Genomic DNA, 22783 nt, shown 5'->3' with positions numbered 1-22783 from the left:
ACCAGGAACCTGTTAGCCTCTTGCTAACCATGTACTTGAAAACTAGAAGCCTCTGGGATTACGGGCCATGGAACACAGGAATTCTGCCAAGGCACAGCCACAGTCCCAAACATTGCTTGATCTGAGGAGGCACCCAGCAGGTGGCCCCTTAACCCAAAGAAACTATTCTTTGAAACACCCCTTGACTTTGAAGCCTGTCTCTCCTGTAATCTACTTGACCTTCGTAGGAACTGTGAATCACTCCTGTCTCTCGTTATTTGTTCCCTTCGGTTCTCATTAACAAACCCAGGTGGAGAGCTATCACGGCTGGATTCCAAAACATATTCATCCAGCTGTTCAGTTTCGTTTTCCCCATCAACACCAGTTTCCACAGTATCAGGGAAAATTACTTGTTCAGTAGCTTGCCTAGGTGGAAATACTATCAGAGAATCAGGTTCACACAGATCAGGGTCAGGTTCACACAGATCAGGCTGAACCCCAACACTTTGCAGCCCGAAAGACAGTTGCATCTGTCAAGTAAGAAATTTAGGTACTGCTTATGCAGGGAGGCTAATTTAACTAATTTATGATGCCATAAAAATCAGCAGCATGCAAAAGAATGAGGAAGTACTCCATTGGCGTCACAAGTGGATGGTGAAGCGACAGCTCCCCCAGTTGCTGAAATTCGCACATACACTCATGAAGCTGGAAATAGCCTCTGTGTGTCTGTCTATATATGTTGTGTGTCTATGGCAGGGGTCCTCAAACTAAGGCCCGGGGGCCAAATACGGCCCTCCAAGGTCGTTTACCCAGCCATTGCTCAGGGTCAACCTAAGTCTGAAATGACTTGAAAGCACACAACAACAACAACAACAACAACCCTATTTCATCAGCCAAAAGCAGGCCCATTGAAATACTAATAACTTCATATTTGTTAAAAATGTTCTTCATTTTAATTATTGTATTGTTTTTAAGTGTTTTTTGAACTACAAATAAGATATGTGCAGTGTGCATAGGAATTCATTCATTTTTTTTTTCCAAATTATAATCCGATCCTCCAACAGTTTGCGGGACTGTGACCTGGCCCTCGGTTTAAAAAGTTTGCGGAAGCCCTGGTCTATGGCATTGAATGTTTACCATGTATATGTGCATTGTGATCCGCCCTGAGTCCCTGCGGGGTGAGAAGGGCAGAATATAAGTACTGCAAACTTATATAAATAAAAATGTAAAAATGTTTGTGGGATTAACAGAACTAAAAAACGACTGGACGAATTGACACCAAATTTTGACACAAGACACCTAATAACCCAATGTAAGTCCTTCACTAAAAAAATTGATTTTGTCATTTGGGATTTGTAGTTGCTGGGATTTATAGTTTGCCTACAATCAAAGAGCATTCTGAACTCTACCAATGATGAAATTGGTGGCGGTGGGGGTGGGGGGGGGGGAATAGAACTGGACATTTGGGAGTTGTAGTTATTGGGATGTATAGTTCACAGATTGAAAAATTTATTTATTTATTTAAAAGTTTTGTATTCTCACCTCTCTTTGCCTTCTCACCTCTCTTGAGGGACTCAGACCGGTTTCCAACCATAATATCACATACAATCAATAAAACATCATAATACATATTACAGTAAAACATTAAAACAGCAATTACAATCAATAACTATAATGGTCAGTCATCACGCTAAAATCGTTGCTCATCATCCTCCATCCATATCTCAGGGTGCTGGCTCACTCGACGAATGCCTGTCTCCATAACCAAGTCTTCAACTGTTTCCTAAATGCCAGGATAGATGGGGTGGTTCTGATCTCCAGTGGGAGAGAGTTCCAGAGTCGAGGGGCCACCACCGAGAAGGCCCTGTCCCTCGTCCCCACCAGACGCGCTTGCGAGGCTGGTGGGACCGAGAGCAGGGCCCCTCCAGATGATCTTAATAATCTTGATGGTTCATAGGGTGCCTTAAGGCCATCGTGCTGCCTTAAGGCCATCAGGTCCAACTCCCTTCACCAGGTCAAGAAATATAATCAAAGCCCTCCTGACAAAGAGCCATCCAGCCAGAGATATAGATAGATATATATGTTACACACTCACACATATGTATAGGACAGATATAGTATAGATTTCAAAGGTGCCCCTAAAAAAGGACAATTATATGTTGGATGTTCTAGAGTAGGCAAACCAGACAATCTCTACATCAACACTGACAAAGAAACAACAAGAAATACTGCTTACCTACAAGCATCAAGAAATTACATATGTTAGAAACGAACACTTTCTCATTACTTTATTTTCCAGATCCCCAGACTGGGCCACAGCAGCGCAGGGAAGGGGACTAGTGCCATATAAATAATTATACACCAATTTGGTTTAGTATATGTCAGTGTAGAAGGGGTCTAAGAAGTCCAAGTCCATGATAACCGAAGAGCCCCACAATCCTCATGACATGTCTGAGTTGCAAATCCAAGGTGTCCATAGGAGGTTGTCATGGCACTTAGTTGAATCATAGTGCTATCATTGTGTAATGTGAAAGGACCTCAGGATGGACAATTTACCCCTTTGGTAAGTTGCCAGAGCCCCTCCTGTACTGTTTAACACTAACAATTAGCCGTATTTCAGAAACAGAAGTGGGCTTCCAACCTGTTCAGTTTTGTTTTCATTTTGAAGCGGTGTTTTTGGCAATCTGTGTAGCCTTCCTAAATGCTCTTGGGCTGAAAATTGCCCCCAGGACCTGCTGCATTTGCCTACTCCCGGCTTTAAACTAATGACACAGGTAGAAGAAGCTATTTAACAAATTATCTGTAGTTATGGGTTGAATTTTATTTGAACCCAGGAGATTTTTTTCAATCAGCGGTTTCTATTAATCGTCAAGTAGGATAAATTACCTGACAACTGCAGAACATCTTGGGAACTATCAGTGCTGTTTACTCAATATTCGTAAAGTGACATTAATTTGTTCCTTATTAGATCTGGAAGTAATGAAGCCTTTAATAGAAGAAGAACAGGATTCGGAGAGTGATGACGAGCATAAAAGTAAATTGCTGCCAGCTGAGAAGAAATATCAGCTTGATGATCAAGAAAGCATTACGTATGTATTGATTTCCCACTTTAAAAAAAGATTAAAAAAACCAATACGATCAGACACTGGAAAAGTTACATTTTGGTTGTTGAGAGAATTGAGAGAACTTTGGTCCAAAAATTTAACTTTTCTAAGTTCAAGGATTACGTTTTCTGGCTGTGAAAATAACTTTTTCGTGTCCCTAGTCTTTCTTGTATTTGAACATGTGCGCCCGTACCTTGGGAAGTCTGACTTGGCGATGGTAGTCCACACTCTGGTTACATCCCATATAGACTACTGCAACGCGCTGTACATGGGGTTGCCTTTGAAGACTGTTCGGAAGCTTCAAATAATAATAATAATAATAATAATACTTTATTTATACCCCGCCTCCATTTCCCCAAGGGACTCAGAGCGGATTACATAAGGCCAAGCCCAACAACACATCACATCAGTAACAAAAAAGCAATAAACAAAAAATAACAATTGAATTAAATAAATCATATATAAACATTAATATACAAGGATTTAAAATCTATGGCCAGGCCAGATGTATTAGTTAAAAATTAAAAAATAACGCTGGTCACGAACAGGTAGGATATATCTAATAGGAGGATTTTTAAAAAGTGAGGGGAGCGCAATCCAAACGGATAGTTAAAGTGTATTTGAGGACATTTTGCTGGGGATTATTTCCTTATTCTGGGAAGGCACATTGGAACAGCCACGTTTTCAGGCTCCTCCTAAAGGCTACCAATGATGGGGCATGCTTGACGTTCCTGGGAAGTGAGTTTCAGAGTCGGGGGGCCACCACTGAGAAGGCCCTTGGTTCAGCGGGCGGCAGCCAGGTTACTAACTGTATGCTCGGGGAGCATATACAACTCCTCTGTTACGCCAGCTCCACTGGCTCCCAGTTTGCTACTGAGCACAATTCAAAGTGCTGGCTTTAGCCTATAAAGCCCTAAACGGTTCTGGCCCAGCTTACCTGTCCGAACGTATCTCTCCTTATGAACCATCCAGGAATTTAAGATTACCTGGGGAGGCCCTGCTCTCAATCCCACCTTCCTCGCAAGCGCGTCTGGCAGGGACAAGAGACAGGGCCTTCTCAGTGGTGGCCCCTTGGCTTTGGAACTCCCTTCCCAGGGATATTAGATTAGCCCCCTCTCTCCTGACCTTTCAGAAAATAGTAAAAACCTCACTCTTTGACCAAGTGTAATTGGACAAACATAGTATGATGAAATAACGATCACAGAACGGATTAGACGATGTAAATGGATAAGGAGTTGAACTGCTAGAAACCAATTCATATAGTTTTAAGTTGTTTTATATAGATTTTTTATTATGTGATATTAACTGTTTTTAATTGATATGTATATATGTATGTTATGGCATTTAATTGTTACCAGTCTGTGCACTGCCCTGAGTTGTCTTTGGGCTGTAAAGGGTGGGATAAAAATGCAGTAAACAAACAAACAAACAAACAAATGTTCTAGTTGTTTTGGCCTTGTGAATTTCACCAATGCTGTTAAATTTTTTTCCCCCTTCCCTCTAAATTTTCAGTTTTGTCCAGACACTCACACATCTCTTGAAAGGAAACATTGGAACTGGACTTCTAGGGCTTCCGCTCGCAATAAAGAATTCAGGCATTGTGGTAAGTGATACATAGTTCATTTCTTGTGAGGAGAAGGGAACAATCTACCTTGTTTTAGTTTAGTGGTTCTCAACCTTCCTTAATACAGTCCATGTTGTGAACCCTTAATACAGTCCATGTTGTGGTGACTCCCCAACCATAACATTGTTTTCATTGTTACTTCATAACTGTAATTTTGCTACTGTTATGAATCATAATGTCAATATCTGATATGCAGGATGTATTTCCATTCACTGGACCAAATTTGGCACAAATACCTAATACACCCAAATTTGGATACTAGTCAGATTGGGGAGGGGGATTGATTTTGTCAGTTGCTGGGATTTATAGTTCACCTACAACCAAAGAGCATTCTGAATTCCACCAACAATGGAATTGTACCAAACTTGGTACACAGAACTCCCATGACTAACAGAAAATACTAGAAGAGTTTGGGCATTGACCTTGAGTTTTGGAGTTGTAGTTCACCTACATCCAGAGAGTACTGTGAACTCAAACAATGATGGATATGGACCAAACTTGGCACGAATACTCAATATTCTCAAATGTGAACACTGGTGGAGTTTGAGGAAATAGACCTTGACATTTGGGAGTTGTAGTTGCTGGGATTTATGGTTCACCTACAATCAAAGAACATTATGAACCACACCAATGATAGAATTGGGCCAAACTTCCCACACAGAACCCTCATGACCAACAGAAAATACTGTGCTTTCTGACGGTCTTTGGCGACCACTCTGACACCCCCCTCGTGGCCCCGCCAGAGGTCTCGACCCCCAGGTTGAGAAATGCTGTTTTAGTGGGTTGTTGTGAGTTTTCCAGGCTGTACTGCCATGTTCTAGTAGCATTCTCTCCAGACATTTCACTCACATCTATGACATACATCCTCAGAGGTTGTGAGATCTGTTGGAAACTAAGCAAGTGAGGTTTATAGATCTGTGGAATGTCTAAAGTGGGGAAAAGAACTCTTGTCTGTTGGAGGCAGTTGTGAATGTTCCAATTGGCCACCTTGATTAGCATTGAATGGCCTTGCAGCTTCAAAGCCGGGGGGGGGGGGGGTTGTTCAACAAAGGACCTTCAAAATTTGAAGAATTGGTGTTGAAAGCCTTGTGAATGAAGCCACTTGGGAAGCCTCTACATCTTCGTCAGGCCGAGCTTGGTGAGTTCACTTGCCTCAGCCTGATGGAGGGGGCACAGGTGAGGGGGTCATGCATGAATTTTACACATCATTGATTGTAATGCAGTTTAGCCCAAAAAAGTTGTTCATTACAACTGAGTAAATACAGTATTGTTTTGCCAAAAATTGGTTTGTCGCTGGTGCACTCCAATGCTTTCTAAGTGGAAACTACATTGGTTCCTCCACCCCAAAACCTGTTCTATTTCTAGGTGAGACTTTTAGAAACATGTTGATCGTGTTATGACCAGAAAAATCTGGTGTTTGTGATCCTCTGCAGTTGTCTTCTCCTGCCTTAAACAGTTTAGCTTGCAGATATAGCATGGGATAAACCAGTCCACTTTGTGAATTTTCTATTACTAATTATATTCATATTCTGGTTTTTTTTCCAGCTTGGACCAATCAGTCTTGTGTTTATTGGAGTTGTGTCAATTCACTGTATGCACATTTTGGTGCGTTGTAGCCAGCATTTTTCCCAGAGGTGAGTGCGAGAAGAACTGTGTGATGTGTGGTCATGAGTGTAAGCACAAAAGCTATTGGACTCAACACACACACAGAGTCCCAAAATATATGAAAACCTTAACAACTAATAGTAGCTATGATGATTATTTGAAGGCTAAATAAGCCAGTGTGGTGTGTCACCAATCGGATGAAAATCCCTTGTTGATGTGTTTCAAAATTTACGTTATATAGGCACTATGGACAGTGACTCTGGAGATCAGGTTTCGATTCCCCACTGGAAATCCACTGGTGACCTTGAATGGCCCATACTTATTGTCCCAGAAGCTGATGGGTTCACTTTGTGGTCACCTTGAGATGGAAATGATCTCAAGATATACAAGAACAACGAGTAAAAGCATTTATATTGAAGAATATATGTTATAATAATAATTTCTCAGAGTTACAAATTCCATATTAAATTTCAATTTTATGTAAGGCCTTAAACTTTCCTTTGCACAGCTATGCATTGCTCACATTGTACATTCACAACACTTCTCTGCTCTAATCTTTAATCCAGTGAAAGCTGTATGCATTTTTCCAGATTTATAAGATACTAAGGATGTATATTTTCCTTGTGGGCATACATACATATATATACACAACATATATGGAAATGTGGACTATATATGTGTGTCTGAATAAATATATAGCTAGTCCACAATAATTGTAATTGGTTTTAAATTTTTAATGCTTAATATTTATATATATCTTTCTGAATATTATTATTCTTTGTGATTTTTGTCTTGTATTTGATCTCTATTGTATTACGTTGTGAACTCCTTTGGATCCCGTTAGGGAGAAACGTGGGATATAAATAAAGAATTATTATTATTATTATTTGAAACACAACAAGATGAGTCCACAGCAAACAAGATCACTCTGCTGCCTGTTGTATTGGATCACACGTCGGGACACTTCCAAAGTGTCTAGGACTGTGTGATGTATCGGCGAATAATGCATTAAGGTCCCAGTAAGGTGGCCTTTTACAGCTGGCAGATGGTAATTTTGCCAGCGCTGATTGTGTTTAAGTGCAGGCCAAGGTCTTTAGGCACTGCACCCAGTATGCCGATCACCATTGGGACCACCTTTACTGGCTTGTGCCAGAGTCTTTGCAGTTTGATCTTTAAATCCTCATATCATGTCAGCTTTTCCAGTTGTTTCTCTTCAATCCTGCTGTTGCCTGGGATTGCAACATAGACGATCCATACTTGGTTTTTTAACACGATTGTGAGGCCAGGAGTATTGTGCTCCAAAAGTCTGTCAGCCTAAATTCGGGATTCCCAGAATAGTTTGACATGTTCATTTTCTGTAACCTTTTCAGGCTTGTGATCCCACCAGTTCTTTGTCACAGGCTGATGGGATTTGTGGCACAAGTTCCAATTAATCATTTGAGCAACAGTGTTATGCCTCTGCTTATAGTCTGCGCAATCTTCATGCAGCAAAGAATTATTATTATTATTATTATTATTATTATTATGCTTTAACCAGAGTTACAAATTCTATATTATATTACTATAAACATACACATATACATAAGGCAGTCCTCATGTTACCGCATCCAACTTATATACAACGTCTAGTTGAGAATGGAAGTGAGACAACAGGAAGTGAGAGAAATCTATCCCTCAGAAAGGAAATCCACTCCTGGAAGAGTTATCATGGGGAAAAGGGGTCTTCAGTAAGCTTTATCGCCAATCCTGGTTTGCACAATAAGCCATGTATTTACTTAGCTTCTTCCCAGTTCTTGTGACACCAGGACGTATGTTCCATTCTGCTCTGTATCCACCTTTCTGGCTAGAAGTGTAAACTAGATTAAATGTTCCTTATTACATCCAATTTTGGCACACAGAACTCCCATGATCAAGAGAAAATACTGGAAGGATTTTTTGTTTTTTCTTGCAGCCTTCTTGACTGTGGAAATAGTCTTTACTTTTAAAAATATGACAGTTCAAAGGTATTTTAATCTACGGCTCCACTTTCCATAGCTGTTGAATTAAAACTATATATATGCTTTCTCTGCTTTGTGTATTTTTTAAACAAGGCAAAACCCATTTTGCAAACTTGTACCTTATTCATTCATTCTATGTGGGAAAGTAATGATTCTTTTCTCTCTCGTATGTCTTAGGTTGAAAAAGTCTTCCTTAGGGTATAGCGACACAGTTAGCCATGCAATAGAAGCCGGGCCTTTTGACTTTATGCAGAAACGAGCCCATTGGGGAAGGTGAGCTTGGTCCTTTATTAACTCAATTATTTATCATACGAAAAAATATATATTAAAACATTGGTTGAATTACTGGCATTAAAACAAGTATATTGCAAGCCCTATATTCACATAATAGAAATTGTACAAGACACTTATGCTCTGTGAAGCTGAAGGCCATGAAAATAAATGAGCGGCAAATGTATTTCAGTGAATATACTCTTCACTGGCAGGAAGTGCTTCCATTTTAAACATCTTTTATCTGCCCCAGTTACGACACAATGCTTAAAGAGGTAGAGCAGGGGTTCTCAAACTAAGGCCTGGGGGCCGGATACGGCCCTCCAAGGTCATTTACCCAGCCCCACTCAGGGTCAACCTAAGTCTGAAACTACTTGAAAGCACACACAACAACAATGCTATTTCATCAGCCAAAAGCAGGCCCACATTTCCCACTGAAATACTCATAAGTTTATATTTGTCAAAATTGTTCTTCATTTTAATTATTATATTGTTTTTCAGTGTTGTTTTTTTTTGCACTACAAATAAGATACGTGTAGTGTGCATAGGAATTCATTCATGTTTTTTTTCAAATTCTAATCTGGCCCTCCAACAGTTTGAGGGACTGCGACCTGGCCCTCTGTTTAAAAAGTTTGAAGACCCCTGAGGTAGAGTAATAGTAAAGGCTGAGCATCCTGTATCTGGTATTCCAAAAACTGAAATTATCCGCTAAGGCAGAAGACACCTTTGCTTTCTGGTGATTCAGTGTCTACAAACTTTGTTTCATGCACAACATCATTTAAATTGTTGCATAAAATTACCTGTTTATATGGTGATTATATGTTTATCTGTATCCGGGGTCCTCAAATGTTTTAAACAGGTCCTAGAGAAGTGCACTAGGAAAGTACCAGATGCAGGGCTTTTTCTATTTCTGCCCCTGCCTTATGGAATTCCTTGCCGCCCTACATGAGAGCCATGCGTGACTTAGGGCCTTTTACTCTAGCACTTAAGACCTGGCTTTTTACTAGAGCATTCAATCTCTGTTAATTTTTGAATTCTGTATGTATGTATTTTTTCTTTTACAATTTAGCTGTAAATCGCCTAGAGCATTCTCGGATGGAGGGCGATTAATAAGTAATTAAATATGATGATGGTGATGATGATGAAACAGAGGGCCAGTCACAGTCCCTCAAACTGTTGGAGGGCCAGATTAAAATGAAGAACAATTTTAACAAATATAAACTTACTAGTATTTCAATGGAAAGTGTGGGTCTGCTTTTGGTTGATGAGATAGGATTGTTGTTGTTGTTGTGTGCTTTCAAGTTGTTTCAGACTTAGGTTGACCCTGAGCGAGGGCCGGGTAAACGACCTTGGAGGGCCGTATTTGGCCCCCGGGCCTTAGTTTGAGGACCCCTGATCTATATAAATAAAAATGTAATGTTCGTTCGTGGGATTAACATAACTCAAAAACCACTGGACAAATGGACACCAAATTTGGACACAAGGTACCGATCAGGCCAACGAGTGACCATCGCTCATAAAAACACTGAAAAGCACAGCAGAAGGGACTTAAAAAGCCAAAAAAGGCAAAAGACGCTACAGTGCATGCACAAAAAGGACTCCTCCTGGCAAACAAAACACTCAATAGTATATCTCTTCCAGACTACAGCTCCCAACATCCCCTAGACCAGGCCCTTTAGGAGAGGAATATGATCCAAATGCATTGTTTCCAAGCTGCAAGCTTTCTTCTCCTTGGATTTCTATGAAAGCATCCCAATCCCTGCATAATTCCAGTTTCCTATTCCTGGACTGCAACTCCCAGCAATCCTCCAGATAGATAGATTAGATACAGATAGGTAGGTAGGTAGGTAGGTAGATAGATAGATAGATAGATAGATCAGGAGGACTGATGATCTATAGTCCAATAATAGGTTGTAGTCCAATAATAGGTAGAGAAGGAAGAAAGGGGAGAAAGTGGAAGGGAAAGAAAAGGTGAGGGAAAGGAAGGGAAGAGGACAAGAAGGAAGTAAAGAGAAAGAAAGGGAAGGAAGGAGAGAAAGACAGGAGGAGAGAAAGAAAGGAGTAGAGAAAGAAGGAGGAAAGGTTGGCTACAGCAACGTGTGGCGGGTGCAGCTAGTAATCATATAAACATATATGATTTATATGTTTACATGGAGTCCCTGGTGGCACAGTGGGTTAACCGCTGAACTGCTGAAGTTGCTGACCGAAAGGTCACAGGTTCAAATCCAGGGAGCAAGGTGAGCTCCGCTGTTAGCCCCAGCTTCTACCAACCTAGCAGTTCGAAAAAAATGCAAATACCATTTCAAAATGGTAAGGATGCTGTTACCATCCTTACTATCCAGCAGGATGATAACGGCACTCCATGCAGTCATGCTGGCCACATAACCATGGAGGTGTCTATGGACAATGCCAGCTCATGTAGAAATGGAGATGAGCACCACCCCCCGGAGTTGAACAAGACTAGACTTAATGTCAGGGGCAAACCTTACCTAACCTATGATGATTATGAAACGTAAATGAATTTTGTGTTGAATCTTGGGACCCAACTAAAAAATTATATACATATATGCAAATAAACATATTCCAAAACTACAAAAACAAATTAAAAATCCAGTTTTTGATAGTGCTCTCTTCCTTAACTTGTCAAATAAGGGGATTCCTATACCCTTAAGGGAAATAAAGTTCGTTTACTATTTTTAATTTGGATTTACTTGTGTGGTTGTCTTTTCAAGACCCCATCTCACATTTTAATGATTTTTCTGAGCATTATATGTCACGTACACTGAGCGGCTTCTCCCACAGAAAGAATGATCCGGCATCTTCAGTGCAATTGATTGTTATTGGAAATCACGTCCTCTCTGCAAATCAAGAAACCAGCTCACTAAAGTGATTTTTTCTTTCTCTTCTTTTGTCTCTTTGCAGGCATATTGTTGACTTCTTCCTTGTGGTGACACAGTTGGGGTTTTGTAGTGTATATATTGTGTTCCTGGCCGAAAATTCAAAACATGTAAGTTTTATTTTTTAAAAAGCATTGTGAAAATGAATAGTCACTATACCAGGCATGGGCAAACTTCGGCCCTCCAGGTGTTTTGGATTTCAACTCGCATAATTCCTAACAGCCTACCGGCTGTTAGGAATTATGGGAGTTGAAGTCCAAAACGCCTGGAGGGCCGAAGTTTGCCCATGCATGCTTTTTTCACATTATTCTCACACATTATTCCTTTAGACCAGGGCAACATGATTCATGTGGATACATAGGGTTAAGAATACCTATAGCCACCTAGGGATATATATTCTCGGTCCCAGCTTCATGTGGCAACCACGAAAATGCCTTATGAAACATCTGATGTGTGTGTGTGTGTGTGGGGGGGGGGGTGGGTGGGTGGGGTGGTGATATATATATTTGGAATGTCCCAAGGTGAGAGAAAGAACAAAGGATTCCCCCAGGCAGGAAGCAGGCAGACTTTGAAGCTGCAAGGCCATTCAGTGCTAATTAAGGTGACAAATTGCAATATTCATACTTGCCTCCAACAGGCAAGAGTTCTTTCTCCCACCTTGGACATTCCAACGATAGATAAACATCACTTGCCTAATTTCCAACAGACCTCACAACCTCAGAGGATGCCTGCCATAGATGTGGGTGAAATGTCAGAAGAGAATGCTTCTGGAACATGGCCAGACAGCCTGAAAAACTCACAGCAACCCAATGGCATGATGGTCTTTGTTGCTATTAGTTTTCAATGATAGTTTTTGGCTTTTTGTGGATTTAGAAGAAGGAATGATATATTTTCATTTTGACCTGTAGAGGGAGCCAGTGTCACATTAGTTTTGCTCTTAGTTCTAGCTCTTTTGCTTTGGAGGAAAAACTTGCTTATGTCAACAATAGGAGGGTAAATTATTTTATATATTTATTTATTTATTTCATGCATTTCTAACCCGCCCTTCTTCCCCCTAAGGGGGACTCAGGGCTATGCTATCAGCATATAAACAATCAAAAACCACATTTAAAACATTAAAAAACATTAAAAACACATTATACAATTCATTAAACAATAAATTCAGCATGCCCATTAAAACCAAATCCAAATCAGGGTAAATCCAATGTTGCAGATATCCTAAGTTTCTTTCCAGTTGCCGCTGTCCACTAATCGAACGCCCGGTCCCAAAGCCAAGTCTTCAGTTGTCTTCTAAAGGACAGGAGGGTGGTGGCCAACCTGATGTCCTTAGGCAGAGAGTTCCACAGACGGGGGACCACTGCCGAGAAGGCCCTGTCTCTTGTCCCCACCAACCGTGTTTGTGAAAATGGTGGGATCGAGAGCAGGGCCTTTCCTGACGATCTTAAGCGTGATGGTTCGTAACAGGAGATATGTTTGGACAGGTAATCTGGGCCAGAACCATTTAGGGCTTTAAAGGTTAAAACCAGCACTTTGAATTGTGCTCGGAAGCTGAACGGCTGAATTACCGAAGGGAACAAATTATAACTCACTTTCCCAAATCTCTCACATATTCATAAGACTTGTATGATCAGAAGTATGCATTCTCTTCCCCTTGGTACTGAGCTTTTGTGTGCTAGGAATCTTAATAGTATATTTTACCATACATTCCACTTGGACTCTATGAAGTTCTTGGTTTTTTACGCTACGCTGTTCCAGGATTGGCCTTTCAAAGAATAACCACTTATCCTGAAGGGATTGTTATTTGTATGCGTGTGTGCCATCAAGGGATTGTTATCTGTATGTGTGTGTGCCATCAAGTAGCTTTATAGACTTATAATCACCCTATGAATTGTGCGGGGATTTCTTAGGTAAGGAATATTCAGAGGTGGTTTTGCCAGTTCTTTCCTCAGAATTAGGACACAGCAATTGTTATTCAGGAGCCCCCGGTGGTGCAGTGGGTTAAAGCACTGAGCTGCTGAGCTTGTTGATCGAAAGGTCGCAGGTTCGATTCCGGGGAGCGGCGTGAGCTTCCGCTGTCAGCCCTAGCTTCTGCCAACCTAGCAGTTCGAAAACATGCAAATGTGAGTAGATCAATAGGTACCGCTCCGGCGGGAAGGTAATGGCGCTCCATGCAGTCATGCTGGCCACATGACCTTGGAGGTGTCTACGGACAACGCTGGCTCTTTAGCTTAGAAATGGAGATGAGCACCACACCCCAGAGTCAGACATGACTAGACTTAATGTCAGGGGACAACCTTTACCTTTAATTGTTATTCATTGATGGTTTCCCATTAAAATATTAACTAGGATTGATGCTAAAGAGTTCTGAAAGAAGCGTTCAGTTGTAGGATGTTGTCCTTCTGTAATAGTTGTGGGTTCCCAGGAAGCATCTGATTGGCCTCTGTGAGAAACTAGATTGTGTACTTGGATAGACCTCTGCTATTATCTCAAAAGGCTCATGTGGTTCAAAGATCAAAATGTTGCAAATTAAGAACCACCTATTTCATTGTGACTGAAGCACTGGAAGTGAAAGCTGACCTGTAAGGCACTATCACAAAATGTACTTGCTTATACCACTGGTTTTCATCCTTTGGTCTTCCAGATGATTTGGACCTTAACTCCCAGAAATCCCAGCCTGCATGACTATCGTATTGTGTAGAGCAGGGCTTCTGAGTTTTTCCTGTTGTTTTTCGTCAATGTGACTATCATCCGATAGGGCAACATCAATAATCCAAACTTTTTTCTTTCCCACAATCGTGATGTTTGGCGTATTGTGTTCCAAAACTTTGTCAGTTTGGATTTGAAAGTCCCACATGATGATGATGATGATGATGATTATCATAATTATTACATTTATTAGTTTAATCTGTTATTATTAATATTATTAGTATTACATTTATTATTTTACTCTATTATTATTGGAAGGATGCGTAAGCACATTTACATTGAAGAAGGTTAGAATCATGTTTTATTCAGAGTTGGTCAGTCTTATCTTAAATTTCAGTTTTATGTAAATATTCAAAAACATTTAAACTACTGATACCTCAATTAATGTAATTTTATTGGTATCTATTTTTATTTGAAATTTACTAGTAGCTGATTCACTTCCCACCCTTGGCTTATACCCAAGTCAATATGTTTTTCCAGTTTTTGGTGGTAAAATTAGGCTTATATTCGGATTGGCTTATACTCAAGTATATACAGTATGCACATATTTAGTATTTTTTATAGAGGATGGCAATGGAAAATTGTCAGCAGGTTCTTGGGAGCCAAACCTACAAAAGCATCTGGAGGATCACAGGTTGAGCACTACCAAGGTTCGTGGGCACATAAGTACAGAATCACCTGGAAGATCGCCAGCTCACAGCTCATCCTGTCTGCATATACACACTTTTTCCTTTGCCTTCCAACATGTCCAGGGTAGAACAGATCGTAGTGCTTTGTCCTGTTCCCATATACCGTTCTTGAACTTGAAGAATCCTAAGGCAGGTTGAATCAGGCCTATTTGTTGCTTACATCAGTCACTGGTAGTATGAGTTCAACAGGAAGCAGGGCACTCTCGCAATCTTTGGGTTGACTGAACAAACTTGTGCGGTATTACAGTAAGAAAAAAATGATATAACAGGTCTGTTTCTTTTCTTTTCTAAAAATCTGGAATATGATGAATGAACGAAAGACATTCATTCACTACCACCCAGAGATTTTATCAGCGGGCATGCTGCAAGACATCTGTGGTTGCTTTGGAAACGGAGATGCTTAGTGGTAATAGAACAAGCAGGGTAGTAGGGCGTTGCAGTCGAACAGGAGCAGTAAAGTGGAAGGCATAAGCACACGCTTGTATTACATCACCACTTTGCTTCAGATTGCATCCTCCCAGCATCACATCACAAAAGGGAAGATGTAAGCTCGGTTGCTGAGCTTTTATGTAACTCCCTGTGAGTGAGTGCCTTTTAGGGTGGAAGTGACATTGGTTTGCAAATGCGTTGAAAGGAATATTAAAGCAACTCGCTCAGCGTTCAGAATCAGCGTGTCACCACCCCACTGTGCTAAGATGTGCTGCTTCTTTGGTGCCTCGCAGAAATCTTTGAAATGTGTTCTTATTCTTTATGACTTCAGTCAGTCGTCGTAATGCTAGGCAGGCACCAGATCCACAAGATCCAAGCACTAAATTATTAGCAGAACCCCCTTCTCCCACTCTCCCACTGTTGAACCCATTTTGTCAATTACTGACATTTTTTTTCGTGTCAGGAGTAACTTCAGAAACTTCAAGTCGCTTCTATATGTCCATCTGAACACGAGGAAGAACTTCCTGACTGTGAGAGCCGTTCAGCAGTGGAACTCTCTGCCCCGGAGTGTGGTGGAGGCTCCTTCTTTGGAAGCTTTTAAACAGAGGCTGGATGGCCATCTGTCAGGGGTGATTTGAATGCAATATTCCTGCTTCTTGGCAGGGGGTTGGACTGGATGGCCCATGAGGTCTCTTCCAACTCTTTGATTCTATGATTCTATGATATAGATAAACATATAATCACCATATAAACAGGTAATTTTATGCAACAATTTAAATGATGTTGTGCATGAAACAAAGTTTGTAGACACTGAATCACCAGAAAGCAAAGGTGTCTTCTGCCTTAGCGGATAATTTCAGTTTTTGGAATAGCAGATACAGGATGCTCAGCCTTTACTATTACTCTACCTCAGGGGTCTTCAAACTTTTTAAACAGAGGGCCAGGTTGCAGTCCCTCAAACTGTTGGAGGGCCAGATTAGAATTTGTAAGAGACTTTAATTTGTGTCTTGTTTCTTTTGCACTTTTCAATTGCATTTGCTTATCTTTTGTGTTTGCTGAAGGAAAGCATTTTTCTTTTACTTTCAGCATTCTCTAAAGGCTGTTTTTGGAGGGCAACTCAGTACATACCCCTGCATGAGAAGCTGGAATTGACAGGCGGGAGCTCACCCCGCTCCCTGGATTCGAACTACTGACCTTTTGGTCAGCAGTACTGCTGGCACAAAGGTTTTAACCCATTACGCCACCGGGAGCTCCAAAATTACTGACATAAGCAACAAACAGGCATGGGTCAACTTCCTATACGATCTGTCGGGAGTGATTTGAATGCGATTTTCCTGCTTCTTGGCAGGAGGTTGGACTGGTTGGCCCACGAAGTCTCTTTCCGTTTTTTGATTTTAGAATATATTTTGCAATCCATATGCATGGATTCCAAGGGTTCAATCAACCACAACTTGAATTAAAGCCCTTTACCTCCAAAAGCCAAAAAACCAAACCTTGATTTTTCCATTTTATATAAGGGACACCATTTTACTACATCACTGTATATAATGAGACTTGAATGTCTGTGGATTTTGGTATCCATGGAGGATCCTAAAAGCAACCCCCAATGGATACTGAGGGAAGGCAATGGCAAACCACATTTTGAGGATTCCTTGCCTAAGAAAACCCTATACAATTAATAGGTTTGCCATATATATGTACACATTTCTCTGCAAACAGCTCTAGGTAATATATTTGGCCCTCCTTCTCCTTGTTTTGGAGTTTAGTAACAGCAGCACCCCTTTGAGGTATGTCAGGTTGAGGGACTCCAGGGCTAGTCCAAAGTAACTCAGTAGGTTTCAGTAAGTTTCACTTCTGGGTATGGACTAACACCCTCATCTCTCAAATCCAGCATACTAACTATTAGCCCTGATTGGTGTTTGGATGGGAAACCTAACCGGAGATGCCATCAATCTCTTGATAGGGCTAAAAAAAAAAGAAAAAGAAAGAAAACTTCCTAAAACTCCAAAGAGCCAGTCAAAATTGAGAATACTTTATTGATTGAACAAAGGATCTGACTCAGTAGTACAAAGCAGCTCCCTGTGTTCCTAACTCTTGGATTTAGCACAGTTTGTGGTGTGTGGGTACTTATTCTGCTGCTGTTTTGTAGTGGGTTGCATTCAGATTGACTCATGCTTGGGCTATTACCATTGGATACAATGGGTCTTTTGTTAACTGAGTCTAAAATCTGTTTGATTTAAGTGGAAGAGCACTCCAAATCTGTAACACATCCCTTGCCTTGAATCTAGATGGAGCTCAATTTCACAGAGTAAATATTTTCTTGACCCAACTGTCCCATTTCTGCACCTTGTACCTTGAAGAGATGAAAACTAGGACTTATGTGGCCAGACAATTATTTATTTATTTATTTACTGTATTTGTATACCGCCTTTGTCAGCCGATCGGCAACTCAAGGCAGTTTGCAACAACAAATAAACACATAATACAGATTAAAACATTAAACAATATAAAACACCACAAAAGCAATAAAAACAACATCATTAGCGTCTCATTATTATCAAGCATTGTCCAGTTCCATTGTCAAATCGTTTGATTTCCTGTATTAGCTACTCTGCATTTGTAAACACTTGCTTGAACAGCCATGTTTTAACTTGCCTCCAAAACGTTAAGAGGGAGGAAGCAGATCTAATCTCCCTAGGGAGGGTGTTCCATAGCCAAGAGGCCACCACTGAGAAGGTCCTGTCTCTCGTCCCCGCCAAACGTACTTGAGACAAAGGTGGGACCGAGAGCAGGACCTCCCCAGACAATCTTACAGTCCTTGACAACATCAGCATATGGTCAATATGGTAAAATTAATCAAGGGTGCATCTACACTGTAGAATTAATTCAGTTTGACTCCACTTTAACTGCCACAGCTCAATGTTATGGCACCCTGGAAGTTGGAGTTTTAAAAACTCGTTAGCTTTCTCTGGCAAAGAGTGCTTCATTAAATTGCAACTCCCAGACTCCCGTGGCATTGAGCCATGGCAGTTAAAGTGGTGTCGAACTGCATTAATTCTACAGTGTGAATGCATCTTAAGGAAAAACACATGTGCTTGGAGGAGCTGGAGCAGCTTTTGACAGTCTACTTAAAAGGGTAAGATGCTGCCATCTCCTGTCCTCTCCCTGTGCTTGCGTTTACTGGGTGCAAACCCTTTTTGTACATTGAACCATCAATTTGCACCCATGGAAACAATCTGACTATGAAGCAGGGAGGAGCAGAGAGAAGCTGGGATATTTTAAAAACAACTGGAAAAGTGAGATGAAAGAGGATTCATTGAGACATTCCCTGCCTGATCAGGGCTTTAAGAAAGTGTTGCCATTGGATAACTTGGGCAACACATATGGAAAGACAGAATATGAAATAGAACATTACATTTATAGTATGTTGACCATTATTGGTGGGATATTTATGCATGGAGGAAAATGTATATATCTTTTTAAAGGTAAAGTTTCCCTCTGACATTAAGTCTAGTCGTGCCTGATTCTGTGGGGTGATGTTCATCTCCATTTCTAAGCCAAAGAGCCGGCGTTGTCCGTAGACACCTCCAAGGTCATGTGGCCGGCATGACTGCATGGAGTGTCGTTACTTTCCCACCTATTGATCTACTCACATTTGCATGTTTTCAAACTGCTAGGTTGGCAAGGGCTAGGGCTAACAGCAGGAGCTCACCTTGTCTCGCGGATTTGAACTGCCAACCTTTAAGTCAGCAGTTCAGCAAAACAAAGGTTCAACCCATTGTGCCACTGCAGCCAAAAGGTCACAACAATGTCAAAACAATGTCTGTCATAGAACTCCAATATGCTGATGATAATGAAATTTGTGCTCATTCAGAAGACCTACAAACCACTCTAAACACATTTGCAGAAGCATATGAAAAGCTTGGCCTCTCACTGAACATCGAGAAAGCCAAAGTGTTCTATCAGCCGGAGCTTACCTCGCTCCCCGGATTCGAATCACCAACCTTTCGGTCAGCAAGTTCAGCAGCTCAGCGGTTTAACCCGCTGTGTGACCAAGGGGCCCCATATATCTATTGCAAATTAGCAAATAAAAGCTCAAGCAAAATTGTTTGGAAGTTGAATGCAGGATCTGGCACTTAACAAAGCTGGTGACAAAGATTCTCCTTTTCATTAAGCTTTTTTACATCCGTTCTTATCCCACTTTTACTCTTCCCATAAACATGTTTTAGCACCATTTGCATTGGGAAGATTATGAATAAGGACTGAAGAAACAATTTTGGCATCCGTTTATTTGTAGTAAAACATGCAGAACATAAAGCTTGAGCTTTTATCCAGTCCTACTGTGGCCATGTGTTTGTCTCCTTATAAACAAGGTAAACAGCAGCTGCTTCTAGAATCATGTTTTGAGCATCTGTCAACTGCAAAACAGATAGAAAAAGGGAGAATCAGTAAGCCCGATTCATCAGCTACTCCTACTAAAAACAGATCTGGTCACCAAAACTGAAATTGTATGAAAAGTAAATAACGGTCGTCCCTGGCTGCAAGAAACCTAGTAGTCTTTAGAAGGGCCACCATGTCTTTGTTTACTTCTGCAATACTAAAACATGATTGTTTTCATAGTCGTAGAATCGGAAGGGACCACAAGAGTCATTTTATTCCAATCCCATTCTGCTATGCAAGAATACACAATCAAAGCACTCCCAATGGATGGTCAGCCAGCCTCTGTTTAAAAACTTCCAGAGGAGACTCCCCCAAGTTGGCTTCAAGCTGGAAGCCAAGCTGTATGAGGATAAACTCCCTAAGTCTCTCCTCATAGGGCTTGGCTCCCAGCTTGATCGCCCTTCTCCGGACATTATTCATATTGCTAATCTGAATAAAAACTTTGGTTGAAACATCTTCATTTTTTGGATGCTGTGAGTTTTCTGGGCTGTATGGCCATGCTCCAGAAGCATTCTCTTCTTATGTTCCACCCATATGGCAGGCATCCTCAGAGGTTGTGAGGTCTTTTGGAAACTGGGCAAGTGGGATTTGTATATCTGTGGAATGTCCAGGGTGGGAGAATGAACTCTTGTCTGTTAGATGCAAGTGTGAATGTTGCAATTGACTATGTTGATTAGCACTGAATAGCCTTGCAACTTCGAAGCCTGGCTGCTTTCTGCCTTGGGGAATCTGTTGTTAGGAGGTGTTAGCTGGCCCTGATTGTTTCCTATCTGGAATTCCCTTGTTCCTCTTTATTTACTGTCCTGATATGTTCCACCCATATGGCAGGCATCCTCAGAAGTTGTGAGTTCTGTTGGAAACTGGGCAAGTGGAGTTTATATATCTGTTGAATGTCCAGTGTGGGAGAAGGAACTCTTGTCTGTTGGAGGCAAATGTGAATGTTGCAATTGGCCATGTTAATTAGCCTTGCAACTTCAAAGCCTGTCTGCTTCCTGCCTTTGGGAATCCTTTGTTAGGAGGTGTTAGCTGGCTCTGATTATTTCCTAACTGGAATTCCCCTGTTTTCTGAGTGTTCCTGTGCATTTACTGTCCTGATTTTAGAGGTTTTTTTTTTAAAAAAAACTGGAAGCCAGATTTTGTTCAGCCAGGCTTTGAAGCTGCAAGACTATTTAGTGCTAATCAAGCTCTCACAGTTAAGAAGTTCTTCCTCTTGTTCAGATGGAATCTCATATCTTGTAGTTTGAAGCCATTGTTTAGCAAAGTTGGAAGAGACCTCGTGAGCCATCCAGTCCAACTCTCTGCCAAGAAGCAGGAAAATTGCATTCAAAGGACCCTCCAACAGATGGCCATCCAGCCTCTGTTTAAAAGCCTCGAAAGAAGGAGCCTTCACCACATGGAGTTCCACTGCTGAACATCTCTCATAGTTAAGAAGTTCTTCCTCGTGTTCAGGTGGAATCTCTTTTCCTGTATTTCGAAGCCATTGTTCAGGCCTTAATACTCAGGAACACATTTCCTTTGTTAACTTTGTTATACTGTATTTTGCCAGGCTCTTTCCTGTCTTGATTTGGGGTGGTGGAGAGAAGGCGAGGGGGTAATATTTACTATGCCCCGGCCCAAGATGACTAACTCGGTGGAGTGACGCACTGGAGGAAATTGCTGCAGCTTCAAAGCGATGGTGACCGAGTGGTTAGAGATGATGATGATATTAAGTCTGACATTGCAAAGGAGACTAGGTTAGGCAGAAGATGAGTCATGGATACCGTTCCTATTATCACAATCAGCAGTAAACTGTTGCTCTGCCCCAGACGCCACCGCGATGCCGGGGAAGGGAGGCGGAGGCGAGTTAGTCTTTCATCTTTCTGTTAACTTCTTAGGACAGTCTTGTCTTTGACTGTTCAAGGTACTTATTTGGGCTGCTTAGTTCCGGCTGTGTTGCAACCGGCAGATCAAATGCTGAGAGGGTAATGTAATGTGGCACCCTTTCCAAAGTTTTATTTATCTCCCCCAAAAGTTTTTCTCTCCTCTATCATCTTTACATAAGCAGATGGACCTGGAACACAAACCAAGAGTGGCAAACCTTTTAAATGGTTTAATCAGATTAAGGTTTTATTTTCAGTGTTGTCTCATGCGTATCTCTCGGGCAGCTGCCTATATTTAATATTTAACAGTACCATCCTAGACAATCTCTGCTCAAATGTAAATTCAGTGAAGCTTTCTTCTAGATAAGTGACTTTATAGATTGCTGCCTAATAAATTTACTGCCTTTATTAATGCTAATAAAATATTCTTCTTTGCCTTTTGCTTGCTACTGACCTCATTCGATTCCTGGGCCCAGCTAGGCTAGATGCAATGAATCAGTAGGATTTAAATAAGTATGGATTTATCATTTAGCAATTGATTTGGTGGGTCGACTTCGGTTTGGAATAGTTGTGTGATGGAGGCCAGCATCAGCAACCAAGTAATGAGAATAAGAATGCTGCCTGGATGTTTATCTCTAAGCAAAAAGATTGCCAATGAACTTTTTTTCATAAAGGAAACATATTCAGGAAGAAGTGAATGAAATCGCTGGGTTGCTGTAAGTTTTTCGGGCTGTGTGGTCATGTTCTAGAAGCATTCTTTCCTGATGTTTTGCCTGCATCTATGACAGGCATCCTCAGGGGTTGTGAGGTCTGTTGGAAACTAGGAAAATGGTTTGCTCTCCACCTCGCCGCCTCTGCTTCTCCCCGGTCCTTCCTCGGAGACCTCAGCTCAGCCTGGCAGCACTATCAACGACTACCAAGGGGGTCTCCCAGGCCACAGCAGCAGAGGCGGCGAGCAGGAGGAGGCTTCGCCCACTTGGTCGTAGCCTCCTTCTCCTCGCTGCTTCTGCTACTCTTGGCTTTGGAAGCCCCTTGGGCTCCTTTGACAGCACTGCCATCAACGGTGCCCAATGGAGCCTCCGAGGCTGGAAGCAGCGGAGGCAGCGAGGAGGAGGAAGCCACCGCCGAATGGGCGGAGTGTCCCTATTTCATGGATTTTCACTTATTGCGGGGGGTCCTGGAAC

General features: G+C 41.4%; 1 protein-coding gene across 1 annotated transcript in view; it reads left to right on the top strand.

The window, feature by feature from the left end:
- SLC36A4 (solute carrier family 36 member 4) overlaps positions 1 to 22783 on the top strand; it is a 177263-nt gene that overhangs the window by 9921 nt on the left and 144559 nt on the right. The window contains exons 2-6 of the mRNA XM_060771113.2: positions 2948 to 3068; positions 4596 to 4686; positions 6253 to 6341; positions 8487 to 8582; positions 11502 to 11586. Of these exons, the coding sequence (XP_060627096.2) occupies positions 2948 to 3068; positions 4596 to 4686; positions 6253 to 6341; positions 8487 to 8582; positions 11502 to 11586 (482 nt within the window). The remainder of the gene's footprint in view (positions 1 to 2947; positions 3069 to 4595; positions 4687 to 6252; positions 6342 to 8486; positions 8583 to 11501; positions 11587 to 22783) is intronic.

This window comes from Anolis sagrei, chromosome 3 (assembly GCF_037176765.1).
Source record: "Anolis sagrei isolate rAnoSag1 chromosome 3, rAnoSag1.mat, whole genome shotgun sequence".
NCBI classification, from domain to species: domain Eukaryota; kingdom Metazoa; phylum Chordata; class Lepidosauria; order Squamata; family Dactyloidae; genus Anolis; species Anolis sagrei.
This window is presented reverse-complemented; position numbering and strand designations above follow the sequence as displayed.